Source organism: Lucilia cuprina, chromosome 4 (genome assembly GCF_022045245.1).
Source record: "Lucilia cuprina isolate Lc7/37 chromosome 4, ASM2204524v1, whole genome shotgun sequence".
In the NCBI taxonomy this organism is placed as follows: Eukaryota; Metazoa; Arthropoda; class Insecta; order Diptera; family Calliphoridae; genus Lucilia; species Lucilia cuprina.
This window is the reverse complement of record NC_060952.1, coordinates 47,089,779-47,109,038: the sequence shown is the minus strand read 5'-3', so window position 1 is coordinate 47,109,038 and position 19,260 is coordinate 47,089,779. Positions and strand designations below refer to the sequence as shown.

Here is a 19,260-nt window from a genome sequence, read left to right as displayed (position 1 = left end):
ATATAGTCAAAGATAAAATACAGAAAAAATCGTATACTTTTATGAGGTAATTTTATGGACTATTTTTAAATCAATCTAAATTAATTTAAGTAAATTTGAATTTTTAAAGTTTTAAAAAACGTGATAACAAAGCTAAGAACTGTCTAGAGAATTTAACAAATTAATTTATTATTTTGCATACAAAAATGTTATTAAATTTAGTTTATTTTTATATTATACCTAAATTCGAATACTTATGAGAGACACTGTATATAGAAAGCCTGCACATTTTCTGATATTTTTTGCTCTTTCATTTTGTTCCCTTTTTCAGTATTTTGTAAGAAAACTTTGTCGTTTCAGAAATATGGCATTTACTTTAGTAATTATTGAAAATCGATACAGCCTTTCAGTTGGAATATCTCTTATGTAACATTTCAAACAAACTAAATAATATGTATACATAAATTCATTTTATATATAAAGATTACAGATGTAAAAATAGAAATTAAATAATAGTCTTAACTAAACTATTCTAGACAATGCTTTAGCACGACGATCTGTATTTTGGAATAAAGCTCTTATTAAATGTCGAATCTCTTCTGCTTTGTAATTAGCTGTCAAAATACCGGCACCATCACACCACTGCTCAGTAATTTCTTGCAAAGATGCATTTAGAATCATTTTTAATTGTTGTAGTTTCATCCAACAAGAAACGCGTAGAGTTTCATGTTTATCCTGTAAATAAAAATATCAAATATTTAATTTCAAAAACAGTCAATCGTTAAGTAAAACTAACCTTAAATAGACCAGGTGATTTATCCAAAATCACCTCGATAAGTTCACTTAATTCACTAGCAACTGTGGCAGATATATCTTCAAGTGAGAGTATACGCTTCATTATATCTTGACAAAAATCATTTAACAAATTACAAAATGTTGTGTTATAAATAGCGTCAGGTAATACATTCAACCAAACATTTTTTAGCAAGTCCATTTGTCGCAAACATTGGCGTAACAATTTAAGTGGTGCCGAACCAATTGAATGTGTGTCTGAGAGATCTGCATAAAAAAATAAGATTTATAATAATAAATTTTTAAAAAATATTAACTTCACTTCAAGCTAGTAGATAATTATGAGTCTTACCAAAGTCCTTTAATATTTGCATAAGTATTTTTTGCTGATGCAAAACTTGAGCTTTGAAAATACTGCCTCCAGTCGCCTGTAAAGTTTTCACTAATGCCGGATGAGTAGGTATGTCAGTTTCAGCATTTTTCGCAACCCAATGTGCCAAAAACATGCAATTATTATAGAAAAGTACTGCTTGTTGGGGGATACTTTCAAGTAACTTTTCGTGTATTTCTGGAACAATATCCACGTAGGTGTTGAGGATAATTGGAATTACTGCCAGGAAACTATTAGCTTCTTCGCTTTCTATACTAGCTGATGTATCCATAGGTTGGCGTAAAATACGTTCCATTAACTTCACTAATTCCTACAAAGCAATAATAAATTATTATGATCTTTTTGATTTATGGTTAACACTTTTCTGATAACATATGCAAATACTATTATTTAATTTTTTAGATTTATTAGAAGATTCGGCGAGATCCGAATCTTCAATAATTCTGTTACACATGCTTTCGAGAAGATCGCTATTTAAAATCAGCAAAATCGGTCGGTAAATAACGGAGATATGAGACAACCTCTAAAAATTTCATCAAAAACTGTCATATTTTTTCATGCTTTGTTAAATAAGCAACAACAACACTGTATATTAGAAAAAGATGTACACGTTTGTGTAGATGTATTTGGTTTTTACTTGTTATGATTTCTTTTGTATGTATTCTAGTTAATGCGTTTAAATTGAAGGCATGAAAAATTGCACCCAATTCAGTCATGTGAAACTCTATTATAGAATTCAAAAGAAACGTGAGTTTCATACAATAAATATTAAAAAAAACATTAATTTTATTAGATTTTTGTATTTAATGTTTGTTACATTTACTACTTTTTTGCTGGGTTGGTAACGGTATTTTGGCGGTAATGAGATTTTTTTTATTTATATAATTTTTTTAATGTTTTACTAAACAATTCCGTAAATTTTGTTGCTTTTTTAGATAAATAAATAGGTATTACTTTTTTATTTGGTTTTATAAACATGGTAATACCAACTTGGTATAAAGTTATCAAAAACCATCAAGTATTAACATGATGAAATTCAACAAAAACAAGTAAGAGTTCTATTTTCGGCTGTGCCGAATCTTATATACCCTTCGCCATGATGCGTAAAAAAACAGTCAGTACGAATTTTATTATAAAAAATCAAAAAATACCAATTGCAAAACAGTAAGATACCAAAAAGTCCCCTTTTATGGGTTCTCACTTAATCCAGACTTCATACTTCATACTTTCATGTTTCTACGTTCAATATTATAGAAATTTCAAAAAGTACTTTATGAAGAAGAACGACAATGTACCAAAAAGTCCCCTTTTATGTGTTCCCACTTAATCCAGGCTCTACATAATTAATGTCATGTTTCTAGGTTCAATATTATAGAAATTTCAAAAATTACCTTTTGTAAAACGAAAAATTACTTTTATGTGTCCGAACTCTACAAACTTAATTTCATGTTTCTATGTTTAATATTATACAAAATTCAAAAAGTACCTTTTGTAGATCGAAAAAAGTACTAAAAAGTTCCTTTTTGTAGGTTCTTACCTAGTCGTGGCCCTACATGCAAAATTTCATGTTTCTAGGTTCAATATTAAAGACATTTCAAAAAGTACCTTTTGTAGAACGAAAAAGTACCAAAAAGTTCCCTGTAAGTTCCCACGTACATAACCCGATCGTAAATAAAACTCATAGCAAAGTAAATTAATATTAATTTACTTTGACTCATAGCAAGAGTGTAAATATAAAAAAAATTTCTTTAGTTGCTTGACAACAAAAGTATACAGAGATGTTACTTTTGACACTTGAAAAAGTCTAAAATCAGCTTTTGTTTGATTTTGAAATTGTTTGGTACTTAACAGCATTCAACAAGGTAGGTTATTGACGTTTTCTTTTAGAAATTGTAAACAAAATTTTTAAAAACAAAATCATTTGCAAACAAGAGAATAACTTGCAGAAAAATCATACACTCCAAAAACTTTTTAGAAATGCACAAAATTAAAAAAAAAAATAAAACGATATTTTTAGTACATTTTTTTTTAAATTTTATATTAAAAAAATTAATCTTTGTGAGGAAATAAACATTTTTCTTTGGACATGTTTTATCTGTAAAATTTCAGTTTTATGTCTTCTTACTTAATCCAGGCTCCACATAATTATTTTCATATTTCTAGCCAATAACAACACACTAGTGCTACTTTCGCTCTGCTACTATGTTGATGATAATTATTTGTTGTATTATAGTTAATTTGTTTTGATCATGCAATATTTTGTTATATTGTAATAATTATATTTTTCATAATACATCAGTTCTTAAAAATAAATACTCAAACACAACAGGTTATGAGCCCAGAAATTAATTGAAAAATAAAAAAATAGTATTTTTGTTATTTCAATAAAAAAAGTTTTTATGATGGAAAACATTTAACATTAAGATGGATTTTTCCAAACATATAAAGCCTTTAGCGGGAGAAACCGATTGGCCGATTTGGAAAAGAAAAATCAGAGATTTATTAGACTACCACGATGGAGCTCTAGATGTCATCGATAGAAAATTTACCAAGCCTTTGGAATTGCCAACAACTGCAATAAAAACTCAGATTAAAGTTTATAGAGAATCATTTGACAGTTTTAGAAAAGCAAATAGTTACGCCAAATCAATGATCACAAGTGCTGTATCTGATGATGTTTACCAGCAGATTATGGATACTGAGTTAGCTGCTAATGCATGGGAAGCATTGAAGTCATTATACGAAGCCTCATCAAAGGATCAAGTTTTCCAAATTTGCACCGGTTTTTTTCATTTGGTTGTTCTCCTAAGCAAGATGTGTCAATGCATATCGCGAAACTTAAAGGTTTGTGGAGTGAACTGAATAATGGGCTTAAAAGCAGAAACGAGCAGACGTTACCCGAATTATTATTGGTTTGTAAAATAATGCAAATATTACCAGAACAATTTGAAAACTTTAAGAGCAGTTGGATGCTGTTAACTAAAAACGACGAAAGATCATTTGATGAAATAACAAATCAATTATGTATGTAAGGAGTGAGATCGAAAAATTCTTAACACACGTTTTTCATTACATTTTTCAACCAAAGTATTATTTGATTTTTTTTTTTTTGATCAAGTTACCTTTGAAAAACATATTGTTTGATGATGATTTACTACCTATAAAAACACCATCAGAATGTTCATCCAACATAGCAGATTGCAAATTTACTATGGGATATAGAAATAGGTAACTTATGTTTTTAGGTTTTTGGAATACTTATCGAAAGATATTATCCTTTTCAGGTATTTTTAAGCCAGGTTTGACTATTGAAACTGTGAAAAATTTCAGCCTTCTAGATGTTTACGTTCGGATCTTTTTCGATTGTGTGCATAAAAGAATACTCATTTTTTGTTTGGCGTATGGGTCAAATAAATATCAGTCTGCATGTGGGAACCTACTTCTAGTTTCATAAAAACTCTAACCCCATTTGTGTCTGTTGTTCTAGTATTAGTACTAGTGGAATTAAGACAATTATCGCTTCATTTCCTGCAGGGATATACAAAATATTTACAGAAAATTATTTCTCAGATAATTTAAAATATGTCCCTTAAGTTATATATAAATTGGAAAATTCTAAGGCGTAAACTTTAGAGGTCTATGAACAAATTCTGCAATATTTGGAAATTTTCATTAAAATGTTTCAAAATATTATTTATTTGTTAACCATATTTACTAAAATTACAAGAATTTATACTATATGGTTCGATATTTTAAATAACCAAAAAATAACACTTTAAAGCACTTGGGTCCAATAAAACCCCTAAGTTCAATTTATCTATTTAAATGCTGTTCTATACATTTTTAAAAATAAATAAATAAATAACCCTTTAAAGCACTTGGGTCCAATAAAATTATAATCAATTTAAATGCTGTTTTATACATTTTTAAAAATTAATACTTTGGATCATTTAAAATTTCAGTTTTAGTCATATTAGGTAGAAAAGCTTTAAGCCGCGCATCGTCAGATTAGGTTTATTTTTATTATTTTTTTTATTTTAATATAAGGAGTGAGATCGAAAAATTCTTAACACACGTTTTTCATTACATTTTTTAACCAAAGTATTATTTGATTTTTTTTTGGACATGTTACCTTTGAAAAACATGTCAGTTATTATGTGTAATGTGAATTATATTAATTTTTTTGTTAATCTGATTAAAATGAGTGACCAGAAAAAAGTGCGTACTGAAATTATTAAATATTTTCAACTAAACCCAACTTGGTCTTACAAAAAGTTGGCCAAGCATACAAAGGTCTGCCGTCAAACTGTTTCCAATGTTATTAAACAGTACCGGGAGAACTTGTCAGTTGATAGAAAACCTGGTTCAGGTAGAAGGAATGGTCCACATGATGTTTCTAAAGCCAAAAAATAGAACGCATTTTCAAAAGAGCTTCCAACACATCCGGTGGGAAAGCAGCTCGATTAGCTCAGTGCTCGGACTATTTGGTACGAAAAGTTAAAGCTAATGCAGGTTTAAAAACATACAAGGCTCAAAAAGTTCCTGACAGGAACGCTGCTAAAAAATTTAGAGGCCAAAAACAGAGCACGGAAATTGAAGTCAAGTTTTATAAAAAAATATTCTTGCTGCATAATGGATGACGAAACGTATGTTCTGGCAGATTTTTCGCAACTTCCAGGTCAAAAGTTTTATGTTGCTGATGCTCGAGGGAATGTTGAAGAAAAGTTTAGGACCCAAAAGCAGACAAAATTTCCCAGAAAGTTCTTGGTATGGCAAGCAATATGCAGTTGCGGCAAAAGAAGCCAATCATTTGTTACAACGGGCTCTCTAAAATATCGAAATTTACATCAAGGAATGTTTACAAAAAAGGCTGCTTCCATTCATAAGACTTCATAATGTGTCCACTTATTTTTGGCCTGACTTGGCATCCTGTTACTATGGTAAACAAGCCCTTGAGTGGTACAAGAACAATAATGTGGTATTTGTACCAAGAGAGGCAAATCCTCCAAACTGCCCGGAGCTAAGGCCAGTGGAGAGATATTGGGCTCTTGTTAAAAGAGAATTGAAGAGTACAAAAAAGGTGTCCAAAAGTGTGGTAGATTTTAAACGGAGATGGACTACATGTTCGAGCAAAGTGACAGAAAGTACTATAAAAACGTTAATGGAAGGGTTTCCGAAAAGGGTTCAAAATTTCATCACTAGTGATTAAAACTATAAAAATATTTTTTTTGCAAATTGTAATAATAATTTGAATCAAATAAAAAAAATAAAGCTGTAAGTTTAGTGGTTTCGTTTTTATAAACATATATGTATGTTAAGAATTTTTCGATCGCAAATTTGAAGATAAGAACGAAGAGCAAGAAGCCTTAGTTGTGAAAAGCTACAAGGAATGATAAATTCAAGACAGCCAGTAGAGACGATAAGAAACAAGAATCTACATGCAATTATTGTAAAAGAAAAGGTCATTGGGTGAGAGATTGTATAAAATGGATATCAGACGGTTATCCCCCCAAAGATAAAAGTCAAAACAATAATATTAGTCTACCTCTCATTTGCAATGAAATAAATACAGTGGTTTCAAATAATGATTGGTGGATATACAATGGAGCTACGCAACATGTAACGAATTCAATGGATTTTCAATGGATTTTGAAAAATTCAAGACGCCCTGTGATATAAAGTCAGCTGGAAGTGAGTCATTGAAAGCCATGGCAAAGTGATGCTTTATGGCTATCATGAAGAAAGTGGTGGTTTGTAAAAAGCCGATATTAAACCAATACTTCCAGAAAAGGTTAATATTGCTATTAACAAATCAAGCCCGCAACTATACCATGAAAGATGGGGTCATCAGGATAAAAGGCACGTTAAGCATATGATGGAGAACATATAAGGTATAAAAACAAAATGCGATTCTGAAATCTGTGAGCCATGTGTGTATGGAAAAGCACATAAATTCCCGTTTGGAACAAGAGTACAATCAACAACACCAGGAGAACTAATAACAACTGATATATGCGGACCTTTTCCAGCTTCTTATAAAGGAAAGCGATATTTAGTTTTAAATAAAGATCATTTTACCAAATTTCGATATGGATATTTCGTTGCTCAAAAATCAGAAGTAAAGGATACATTAAAAAGTATGATTGCTAGTGCCAACATACAGGGTCACAAAATTAAAGAACTCTTGAGTGATAATGGAGGAGAGTTTAACAACAAAGATGTTAAAGCTAATTGAACTCAAATGCTATTTCACAAAGATTAACAGCACCATATACTCCTGAACAGAATGGTTGTTCTGAAAGAGATAATCGGACAACTATTGAGATGGCCAGAACATTTATGTACTCAAATTCCGAAATTACGTTTCCAGATGCTTTGTGGCCAGAATTTGTAAATAGTGCCATTTATATCTTAAATAGAACCAGTAAATCATCTATGGAAGACATCAGTCCCCATGAGTCATGAATAAGCAAGAAACTTCGCATTAAACATTTAAGAATTGTAGGATCTAGGGCAGAAGGGGGACCATACGCCACTTTTTTTGAGGCGGCCTCAAATTAAAACCACAATACATATTCTTAATTTTTTTCTTGGTTAGGATACTTAGATATATTGGCTTTAGTTTTATTCCTTTCAATATTTCCTAAGTCATCCTCATGTACATATTTTTTTAACTTTTCCGCACTGTCCAAAAACAGCGATACCGCCCCATCCATGGGGTAAATACGCCATGGGGATGGGGCAGATTTGTCATTTATAAAATAAAAGAAAAAATTAAAAAATAAAAACTTATTTAACTGTTTTATACTTTAATTCAAACTATGTTCTACATCACAAGCATTACATATATTTGGCGAATGTGCCCCACGGGCAGTCCTGGGGTTTAGTTTCAATTTTTTTCGGGCTTCAAATTATATTATCAAAATTATTATTATATATTATCGTTTACTATTATTGACCTTCTAATACTTACCAATATATTTTTTCTATCACAAAAACAAAAAAAGTTAGCACAAAAAGTTCACACAGTGAAATATTTTCACAGCCCTTTTAAAAACAATTAATCATGTCTGCCTCTCATCATATGTAAAGTTAATCTTTCAAATTTTCAGGGATCATAGATAATCGATAAACGAAAACAAAATTTTATAATGCGATAAAATCGATTACTCGGTTTTCAAGTTATTCGCATTGACAGATGTGCCCCCATGGCGATTGATCCCCCTTCTACCCTACTTGTCATTTCCATGTGCCGAAACAAAAGAGAAAGAAGTTAGACGGTGAGGAAGTTAGACGGTGAGGTGAGGAAAGATATAGAATTTATAACAAAGAGAAAAATACCGTTGAATTATCTAGAAAAGTAATATTCAATGAAAAACTAACAGAATGCAATGAAAATAAAAAGATGTCAAGTGAAATAAAACAAAAAGAATTGCCAAATGCACCTGAAGAAACATCTGAAGTTAAGTTACCATTTAAAGATTATAAAACTAAATTTGAAAATCCAGTTGAAATATATGAAGAGGAGCCAGAAGATAAAAGCGCTGAAGATGCTGATTTTGAAGAAGATATTGAACATTCTGAAGATATTCTTGAAGAAGCTGCAAATGATAATGAATATTTCGAAATATCTGAAGATAGTACAACAGAAGTGGAAACTGAACAAAGGCAAAGGCGTAGAAGAGATGATACATCATTTGAAGAATATGTTCCACTTTCCAAACGTTTGAGAGATAGAACAATAATCATGATTACGTATTGACAATGTCAGATTTTATTGGTAAAATAAAAACACCATCAACTTATAACGAAGTGTTAGTGATGAGAAAGTAATGTGTTAAAAGCAAACCAAACTTGGGAAATTTTCCAAAAGGGAGAAAGGCGTTACCATTAGAGTATTCAAACGATTAATCGTCGTTCGGTTAATCGATTAATTTTTGACGATTAATCGTTCGAATAAATGAAAATTGTCAGATTTCAAATAACGAATAAACCGAATATTTTCTATCAATTAACCGATTAAAAAAACTCACTATTTAGCAGTAAAATTACTATTTATTTTCTACAAAATTTAATATTTTTATAATAAATTTTCTTCTTTTCTTAATCAATTTTCTAAAATAAAGAAAATTTATTTGATGATTTTTGAAAAGAAATCCTGGAAATAATTATATCGCTTTTATTTTTAAATCAGTTTTTTTGGGAACATTGTTGTGTTCTTAAGTATTTCTAATAAGTTTTCAGCAACAGCTATAGTTGAACTAGTGTTCAATGGAACGTATGAATTCTAGAACTCGTTGAAAATCTTAACAGTAATGTCTTTATATAAAAAAGCATTTCACATAAACAGGAATAATTTCTAGTATTTGATGAAAAACCAAACAAAGAATAGAAGTGAAATATAATATGTTTTGTTTAAACCGGCAAAAAGTATTTTCAAACATGAAAAAAATCTGTGCGTACAGATCTTCAGCTCTTATGCTCCTGTAAAATGACTTTAAAGTTTAAAAGTAATCCAATTTCAAAAGATGGAATTCCAAATTTATATTAAAAAGTTGGTATTATTATTAATTTTAAATGTAGCTGAGTTCCTCTGCTTCGAAATAATATAATTTATTTCAAATCATCAAGTAATATAGATAGAATATACAGATTCCCCGCTTTCATTTGATACCAATAATAGCATTATAAAAACATATAAATATTTTAAGTATTCGTTTGTAGTCTTTAAAACATTGAAATCCTTTTTTAAGGACATAAAAATCGGAGTACGCAATTATTAAGTGGAATCTATTTTCAAATGCTTATCAACTTTTCTATTTGTTTAAAGCTGGCTTTACACGATCGCACAAGTAATATGATCTGTCAAAATTTTGTGTAGAAGAGTACGGATGGAATAGTCTAAACGCAATATGTAATGAAACCATCACACATTGAGAGACAATACAGATGGAAAATTTGTCAATCGTATGGCTCTCTTCATTTTTTGAAATGATTCAAAAAACCAGCCAGTCTCATTAGATCAGGGATGTATTTTTTATGTAAACACGTATAAAAAAAGTGAAACAACTGTTTCCATATGACTTTTTAATTGTTTGTACCAATCGTGTAAATACAAAAATATAAATCATAGGACTTTTATTCTCTTTTTTGTTATACGGATGGAATATCATTTTACTTTTTCATTAGACTTGTAGTATGTAAAGTGTGATCGTCTGAAGGCCCCTTAATGCTTTATTTATAAATGTTACAGGGTGTATATCAGCCAAGCGCAGAAAGAAAACTGTTATTGTAGTGGTAAGAAAATACTTAAAAACACTTAGAAAAAAAGATTTGCTAGTTACGCTTGCTATGATCAAATTTTATAAGAAGTAAAATTGTAAATTTTACAGATAAAGCATATTCAAAGAAGAGAAAAAGTTTATTTCTAAACAAAGATTAAAGCTTTTAATGTAAAATGTTTACAAAAAAAGTATTAAAATATATTGTTTTTTATGTATTTTTAAATATTATGCATTCCTGAAAAGTTTTTGGAGTGTACGGGTTTTTTGCAAGTTATTTTCTTGTTTGAAAATATTGTTGTTGTTTTTACAAATTTTTGCAAGTTTTACGCGCTTGCTATGAGTTTTATCGGGTTGTGTACGTGTGAATTGCCGAAAATCTTCGTAATTAGAACAATATGAACGCGCAACGCTGGTGTATATAAAGAAAATTATTCTTAATAGCAATAATAATATCTAGTTTCCTTTTATTCGAATGACCGAATAATTTTTAATTATCCGATTATTAACCGGCTAACGTAAAACCTCAAATAATTATTTGTCGAATAAACCGAATAAGACAAAAACCCGAATAATTGAATACTCTAGTTACCATGTAAGTGGGTATTTAAGGTAAAAACTAATCCAGATGGATCCATAGATAAATTTAAAGCTCGGCTAGTAATAAAAGGATTTATCCAACGCGCTGAAATAGACTATAGTCCAGTTGCTAAGACTTAAAAGAAGTCTTTATGGTCTTAAGCAAGCGCCAAGATGTTGGAATAGAAGACTTGGAAACACTTAGTAAATCTTGGATTTAAAGCAAGCGAATCAGATCCATGTTTTTATATCAGGGAAAGAAATGGCAAGAAATTACTCCTAGTACTTTATTGGAATCCAGATAAAGAGACAAATTAGTGTAATTAAAATTGGTCAAGAAGCTTATGCAAAAAAGATTTTGGAGAGATTTAACTTTAGTAGTTGCAAAAAGGTAAATACACCAATGCTAAAATCAAACGATCAGGGAAAGAACGAAATATCTCAAGAAAGTAAAAAAAATGAATTTCCTTATCGACAAGCTGTTGGCGCGTTAATGTATCTTATGCTTGGTACACCAGATTTGGCATACTCTGTTGGATATCTTCCAAGAACATTAGAAAATCCAACATCTGAAGACATCACTCGTGTAAAAAGAGTATTCAGATACATTGCAGGAACTATTGATTTTGGTATAGTATACAAGAAAAATGACAAATGTGAACTAGAACGCTACAGTGATGCAGATTTTGGTGGATGTTCAAAAACTGGAAGATCTACATCAGGAGTAGTTACTAAATATGCTGGAGGAGCAATTTCATGGTCGAGTCAAAGTCAAACTATAGTCGCTACTTCAACAACCAAAGCAGAAATTGTCACTGCTGCTAAAGAAATTATCTGGTTGAGTCGTCTACATTCTGATGTTGTAAACTTTCAAAATGTGTCGGTACTGCAGGTAGATAATGCCGCTGCAGTTCGTTTATCTCAAAACCCATAATTCCACGCAGAACAAAACATATTTCAATTGAGCACTTCTTTGTACGAGAAAAGGTAGTTGAACGTAAACTAGATGTCCAGCAAATTTCAACTTCAAATCAACTAGCTGACATCGTAACCAAACCTCTTCAGCCAATACGTTTAAAACTTCTTTGTTAATTATTGGGTTTGGAAAGTGTCAACTCTAAATAACAAGGGAAAGTGTTGATGATAATTATTTGTTGCATTATAGTTAACATTTCTTAATACTGTTTATGTTTATATAATTTGTTTCGATCGTCTATTATTTTTTTATATTGTAATAATTATATTTTTCATATCACATCAGTTCTTAAAAATAAATACTCAAACACAACATACTCTTACTCTGCTGCTCTCGCTTTGCCTTATTTTTATAAACATGAGTACAATAACAAAATTTACCGTATGATTATGTATTTTATTTTTTTCAATTTCTGTCTTACATGAAAAAGATATAAATTTTTGATGAAATTTTCAGGGGTTGTCTCGGATTTTTGCATATTTCCAGAATTTATGGACCGATTTTGCTGATTTTAAATGACGATCTTCTCAAAAGCATGTCTAACAGAATTATTAAAGATTCGGATCTCGCCGATATCTGGGATCCTCTAAAAACTGATTTCAACAATCACACAGACAGACAGACGGACATAGCTTAATCAACTCCCCTAACTATAAGGATCCAGAATATATACTTAATGGGTTCGGAAAATTATATTATAGAATTTACAAACGGAATGACAAACTTATATATACCCTTCTCACGAAGGTGAAGGGTATAAAAATACTGTTTTGTTAAAAAAATATATATCAACTTACCAGAGTACTTTTCGATATCATACATTGAGGAAATAAAAACGGATTTTTTGCTACTTCTTCGGCTGTGTTTCCCTCAGCTATGGTAGCCATGTCTTGCAAATCTTTTTGCATTATTTCACGAGCACTTTCCAAAACTTTTCTACTAAAACGTTGTCTAAAGTATGTATCAAATTTTTGGGTAAACTCAGAGAGGGCACAGTCTGTCTCAGGATCAATAAAAAATGCATCTGCTAAAGTTTGTTCGAAACGTAAAACATCATCTACTAGAGTTGACTCTTGATAATCATCCATCGTTTCGGGTACTGCATGGATGAGACACTCATTTACAATGAGCTTTAGCAGACGTTCTTTAATATGGCTTCCAATTATTGTAAATACATGTTGATTTCCGGACAGATTTACATTTATATTAGTCAAACAATCTAAGAGCGACTTGATATGCATGAACACTTGCTTGTATGAAGGTCGTAAACTTCTACCGAGCTCCTTTAGCGAATACGATATATTAAGTTGGTAATATTCAGCATTATCTGTTGAATACTCGACGGAAACAGGCTTTGTGACCATCGGTACAAAACAATTATCCAATAAGAAGTCACATATCTTCATCGGATTGTAACGTGCCTTAAAATAAACCAACAACGGTCAAATGTTAAAATGTTTAGGGAAACTGTTGTTTTACTGTTTTAAACCTCTACCTGAAATAAAGCCATAACAGTGTCCTGCAATTGATTGACATCCTTCGATACTTGGAGCGTTACATTTTTTGCTGACGGAAAACTCTTTTCCGAGAACATAACCAGACGATCAAATCTCTGCTGCAGATTTTGCTGTAATATATTTGCTTGAATATGATATTTTACTTTGATTGTATCATAGCAGTCAGCCTTTTGAAACAATCGATCGACCTCCGATGCGGATTCACTGCAAATCAAACATTTTAATTTTCCCAATAAATCTAAAACCATCAAATAGTCTTTAGTAGCATTTGCTTCCTCCACATATTGGAATAAATCATCAATTTTTAATATGCGATAAGAAACACGTAAACCTAAAGCCACTTCACGCAACTCATCTACACAATGCGTCAGTTCAGCGTTGGCCTCTGTTAAAGCCAGCCTTGCATCGCTGCCAACATTTTTCAACAAATGCTCTGTTTCACGCAATAGAGTCTCTCCTTCATCGATATACATGTCCGACGTTGTATGATTTGGCATAAATTCCACATAGTTATCCTCAATATGTTTACGTATGCGTTCCTGAAATCGTCTGATCTGGTCCAAAATACGAATTACACTTGCTTTTGTACTTTCAGACGTTGAGAAATCACCATTGAGTTCTTTTTTTATATTTACTAATGTAGGCTCCATCATTCTATTTAAATTGTACAAATAATACTTATTATATCTTTATTTTTTGCAAAAACAAGACGCTAAATATATTAATTTTGTTTGCAGATTTATTACAAAAACAATGGAGAACAAGGTATATTAATTATAAGGTAGTGTCTTCACAAAATCAGTCAAACCTTGAGAATTCCTTTATATATATTTTACGAGGACTTTGACATTATGTCATCACATAAAAGTGACAGTAAGCTGTCAGACTCAATAATAAAAAATAAAAGAGCGTTCTAAAAAATCCACTTTTCTATTAACACCACCTTATAATAATTGGTGGAGACATTTAAAAAATAGCCGTTAACTCAGGATTGGATAAACTGAAATACATATTTTCGATGAGTGCTGTCAAGGCGAATACATACAAGGTGATGGCCAAGGCGAATTCATATAAGGTGGTGTCAGTTCTGCAACAACATTTTGCATGTATTTCGTTTTTGCATTCGGTTGAGAACTCAAGGCGAATTCATATAAGGTGGTGTTAATCAATCAGCTGATAATTTTTTTCTTAATTCGCCTGGTTTATGTAGCTGTCATAGTTTGTTATTGTTTACATTTTTATATTTAAAAATGTCCGTTAAATAGAGAAAAACTTCGTTAATATTTTGAATTATTTATGTAAAAAATCTGAAAGTACCAAGCATCTCGTAAACAAATAAAATTTTATTTAAATAATGGCATAATTGGTATGTCTCCAAATATGTTATTTAAGAAAAATATTTTTTCTATTAAATTGTAACATATTATACAATATTGTTTTATATTTTATATTAAAATTGTGTAGATAACGTGATTAACTAAAAAAAAATCTCTTCCGGAACTTTTAATATTAAGAAACGCATATGAAGTATTTACCCGGCTGGCGGCAACTGACTTCCACGTTATGGCTTAATTTTGAAATCTATTAAATGTTAACAAATTAAACAATATTGTTTTATATATACGCTATGTAAATAAACAGATTAACTAAAAAAGTCTGTTCTGCTCTATATAAAAAAATCCATATAAGGTATTTACCCGTCCGGCGGCTGCTACATTATGGCCAAATATTGAAAATTACTCCGCCGGAGTAGAATTATCAATTCGCAATAAATATTCATTCATTCGTAATATATTTTTTATAAATATGTACTTTTTTATGTTTAATTTTCACAAAAAAATAAGTTTTACCTAACTTCAGGCACTCAAATTAAGCTGCCGGAATATAATTTTTCGCTTGAAATAACCATTATTCAATTCAGAATATATTTTCCTCACAAATTTTAATATCTTTATCTTAATTTTTTAATATAATATAAACATTTTACAATAATTTTTCTTTAAAAAATTCGCCGCCGTATTTGTGGTTTTTGACATAAGTCCACCACCTTATCTGAATTCGCCTTGGTATATTAATTTTATAAGGTACAGTCAAGGCGAATTCAGATAAGATGATGGCAGCTCTGCAACAACATCACAAAGTATACAGAGATGTCACTTTTGATATTTGAAAAAGTCTTAAATCAGCTTTTGTTTGATTTTGAAATTGTTTGGTGAGAAGAGGTATATAAAATACGGCTAAAAAATCATTGAATTCGTTTTGTGCGAAAGAGAGGGAAATAGCTTTTTTCTCGTGACGTCTCTATATACCCTGTGACAACATTTTACATGTATTTTGTTTTTGCATTTGGTTTACGTAGATGTCAAAAACCATAAGTACGGCGAATTCATTTAATTTCATTTTTGAAAAAATTACAAACACATTCAAATTTATAAATTTGTTTGTAATTTTATTTGATGTTTTTAAAAATAAACTAATTTCGTGTAGTATTATTTTTTAAAGAGATCAATGAAATTAACAGCATAAATGTGACGTTTTCAAAAGGCAAACAAAAAGCAAACAAACAAAGCAAAATTTTTCAAAAAAAATTCTGCAAATAAACTGCCACCAATATTTTAAATATGAAATGGAATAATATTATAAATATCAAATGGATTTAAAATACAAACAATATTCTGCACATTTTAAAGTACCGTATTCTAAACATTAAAGATTAAAAACTCAAAAATATACCGTAATCACACAATTTCACGTTATTCACAAAATTCACAAATAGAAAATGAAACCAGTTTGACATTAACGACATTTTCCGACTTTTTTCGACTTTTTCCGACTATTCGACTTTTTTCGACATTTTCCGACTTTTCTCGACTTTTTTTGATTTTTCGACTTTTTTGACTTTTATAACAAAGTCGACTTTTTTCACAGACGAGAGTCAAGTTTTCGACTTTTTTGGAACAAAATAGTCGACTGCGACTTTTCGACTTTATAAGTCGATTTTATAGAACCCTAGTTGTTGCAGAACTGCGACCACTTTGTATGAATTCGCCTTGGTAAACAATAACAAACTTTGACAATCAGCTGATTGAACAATACCACCTTGTATGAATTTGCATGTTATGGGGGTAAGCTCAGCTGATAATAGGTTTGCAAACGTCAATCTTGTAAATTTACTTTGCGATTAAATAAAAGCAGAACAATTGTTTTGAATATAAATTTAAATAACATTGTAAATACTGCATGGATTTGTCGTGTGAAATCGTTGATGATTATGACCATATAGACAATGATATTGAATACATTTTGGAAAACGTTCTCAGCGAGGAAGTTCAAAGTAATATTAATCGCCGTGAAGAATTCATACATCTACAACAGATTTTTAACACCCTTTTACTAAATAAGTGTGAATGTTGTGAAAGAGTTCAACCGCAATGTTCCAATTGTATACATGGTTCTAACTACAGACATGACGAAACATTCCAAGAACTTGTACTTTGCAGTTCTTTAAACATACCAGATTTAATATACGAATGTACTCATATGTGTACCTGCAAGCCTGAAAAATGCAAAAATCGTTTAGTGCAATTCGGTCCGCGAAAGTTTTTAAAAATAGTTGACTCTGCAAAATATCGCTCGAAAGGTTTAATAACTACCCGAGACATACCCAAAGGGGCATTTATTTGTGAATATGCTGGAGAATTGTTAACAATACATGAAGCCAAACAAGTTTTAAGAAAAAACGATATAGAACAAAAAATGAATTATGTTTTGATTTTAAAAGAATCATGTTTACCTTCATATGCCAACAATAATGACAAGGAAATATTGACCATTGTGAATCCCAGTAAGAAGGGAAACATTGGACGTTATTTGAATCACAGCTGTGAACCAAATTGCCAAATTGTTAGTGTTCGGATTGATTGTCCAATACCTAAAATTGGTAATATATAATAAGATTGTACCTATATAGTTATAATTTTATCGTTTTATTTATTTTTCAGCAATTTTCTCAAGACGGTACATCAATGCTGGTGAAGAAATTTGTTTCAACTATAGTGAAGGCATAAATTACAGTAAAACTGAAAATACATCAAATAACGATAAAATTCCATGTCTTTGTGGATCTAAAAATTGTTTACAATATTTGCCAAATTCCGATTTTCTATAAATATGTATATATATTAGTGTTCTCATTCGAACAAAAATTATTCGATTAATATTACAAAGATTTACATTAATTTTTGTTTGTAAAACGAATACTAAATCAAAAGATATGTCATAATTGAAACAAATCTTTTACTACTTTTTGCAATTTATAACAATTTCTGTTTTGCAATGTTAACCGTCTTGTCTATACCCGAGCAAAATTACGTACATCAATACCCAACATACTCGGGTATGTCATGCTATTTATATGGCTATTTCATCTTTTTATACATTTCTAGTGTATAATTCAGATAATTATTAAAACTAATTTAATAAAATGTCTGTATATATAAATTAAATAGTTTTTAATCATAAACCATTAAATTTTAGTAATTTCTTTTAAGTTTTCTTATTGCTTTCCTATTAACAAAAATATCTTATGCAAAAAAAAAAAAAAATAAAGAAAAACGCCTTCGAATAGCATTAAAGAAACTGTTTTTGCATTCGTAAGTAGGGAAGTTTTTTGCAAAAACAGATTGCTAAGTCACGGTCAAAAATTAAAATTTTAAAATTTAAACTTTGTTTATAGAGAATAAAATTATTTTAATCAACATAATGTTACTTTACTAATGGTCTCATTTTATAAAACCAAACGGCAAACGTTCAAAAAAATTTGTATGGAAATTTGTATGGTCAAATTTTCAATAATTTCCCAGTATTTTTCATACAAATTTTTTACGTTAACGAAAGTTTCGTTTTATAAAATGAGGGGTAAGTCATATACAATAAAAAAATTATTCCATCAAAATCGGCCCATTTTTGTTGCCTGCAATAAGTGAAACAGGTAGTTACTAGAGCAAGGCATACACGATACAACCGCTAATACAATGTGAGAAGGTTGTTTGCGAAATTGCGATTTGTTTCTACGAAATTGTGATTTGTTTCTACGAAAGATCAAAATGTTCTGATATTTTTGCAAGTTCTACAAACGGGTCGAAACATAAAAATGCTTATCGTACAACAAAAAACCTATTTATGTAGAATTTAGTTGCTAGAAGGATCGATTATTGACCGATCCTCATAATATTTTACAAAAACATTTTTGTACCTTAAACAATTGTACATTTCGAATTTCGTTGTCAACCGCGCAGTTATAGCTTGTCCTATCGTGTTTTCAACAGAACTGCTAGATCGTTTTAAAATATAATAAGGAGCCAATATTTAGATGTGTTAGAAACGGAATTACAATTAAGAGTTACGCTACTGAAAAAATAGGTTGAGATTGAACTGAGTTACTTATAAGTGTATTAATGTACGCAAACCCGTTTTTATCCGTATCTTAAGATTTTGGAAGTGTTTGGCAAGTTTTATTTGTTTTCTTAAATTATTCGAATAAAAATTATTCAAATAAAAAATATTGTTAGTATATATTTGAATAATTTTTAACACGATAATTGACAACCATAGTAAATATGAGAAATATGTAACAACTATTTTTTGTAAATTTATTTTTTATTCCCCGTGATTTTTCCAACTGCAAAAAATTTCGAAAAAGTAACTGATGTCTTCAAAAATGTCAATAAAAATATTTAAAAGAAA

At 30.1% G+C, this 19,260-nt stretch overlaps 2 protein-coding genes across 3 annotated transcripts; one reads left to right on the top strand and one right to left on the bottom strand.

Moving 5' to 3' along the window:
- Positions 1-326: 326 nt before the first annotated feature.
- Positions 327-14,496, bottom strand: LOC111678634 (centromere/kinetochore protein zw10). 2 transcript variants are annotated; one of them, XM_046949511.1, is made up of 6 exons: positions 14,459-14,496; positions 13,494-14,169; positions 12,796-13,419; positions 1,124-1,472; positions 776-1,038; positions 327-714 (listed from the first exon to the last, which is right to left on the bottom strand). In XM_046949511.1, the coding sequence occupies exons 1-6, from the start codon at positions 14,479-14,481 to the stop codon at positions 502-504; spliced, it is 2,148 nt and encodes a 715-aa protein (XP_046805467.1). In that variant the 5' UTR covers positions 14,482-14,496; the 3' UTR covers positions 327-501. The 2 variants fall into 2 exon arrangements, with proteins under 2 accessions (XP_046805467.1, XP_023295807.2); XM_023440039.2 differs by lacking the exon at positions 14,459-14,496 and adding an exon at positions 14,324-14,455.
- Positions 14,497-16,643: 2,147 nt separating this feature from the next.
- Positions 16,644-18,272, top strand: LOC111678638 (probable histone-lysine N-methyltransferase set-23). The gene is made up of 2 exons (XM_023440044.2): positions 16,644-17,455; positions 17,517-18,272. The coding sequence occupies exons 1-2, from the start codon at positions 16,756-16,758 to the stop codon at positions 17,681-17,683; spliced, it is 867 nt and encodes a 288-aa protein (XP_023295812.2). The 5' UTR covers positions 16,644-16,755; the 3' UTR covers positions 17,684-18,272.
- Positions 18,273-19,260: the final 988 nt, after the last annotated feature.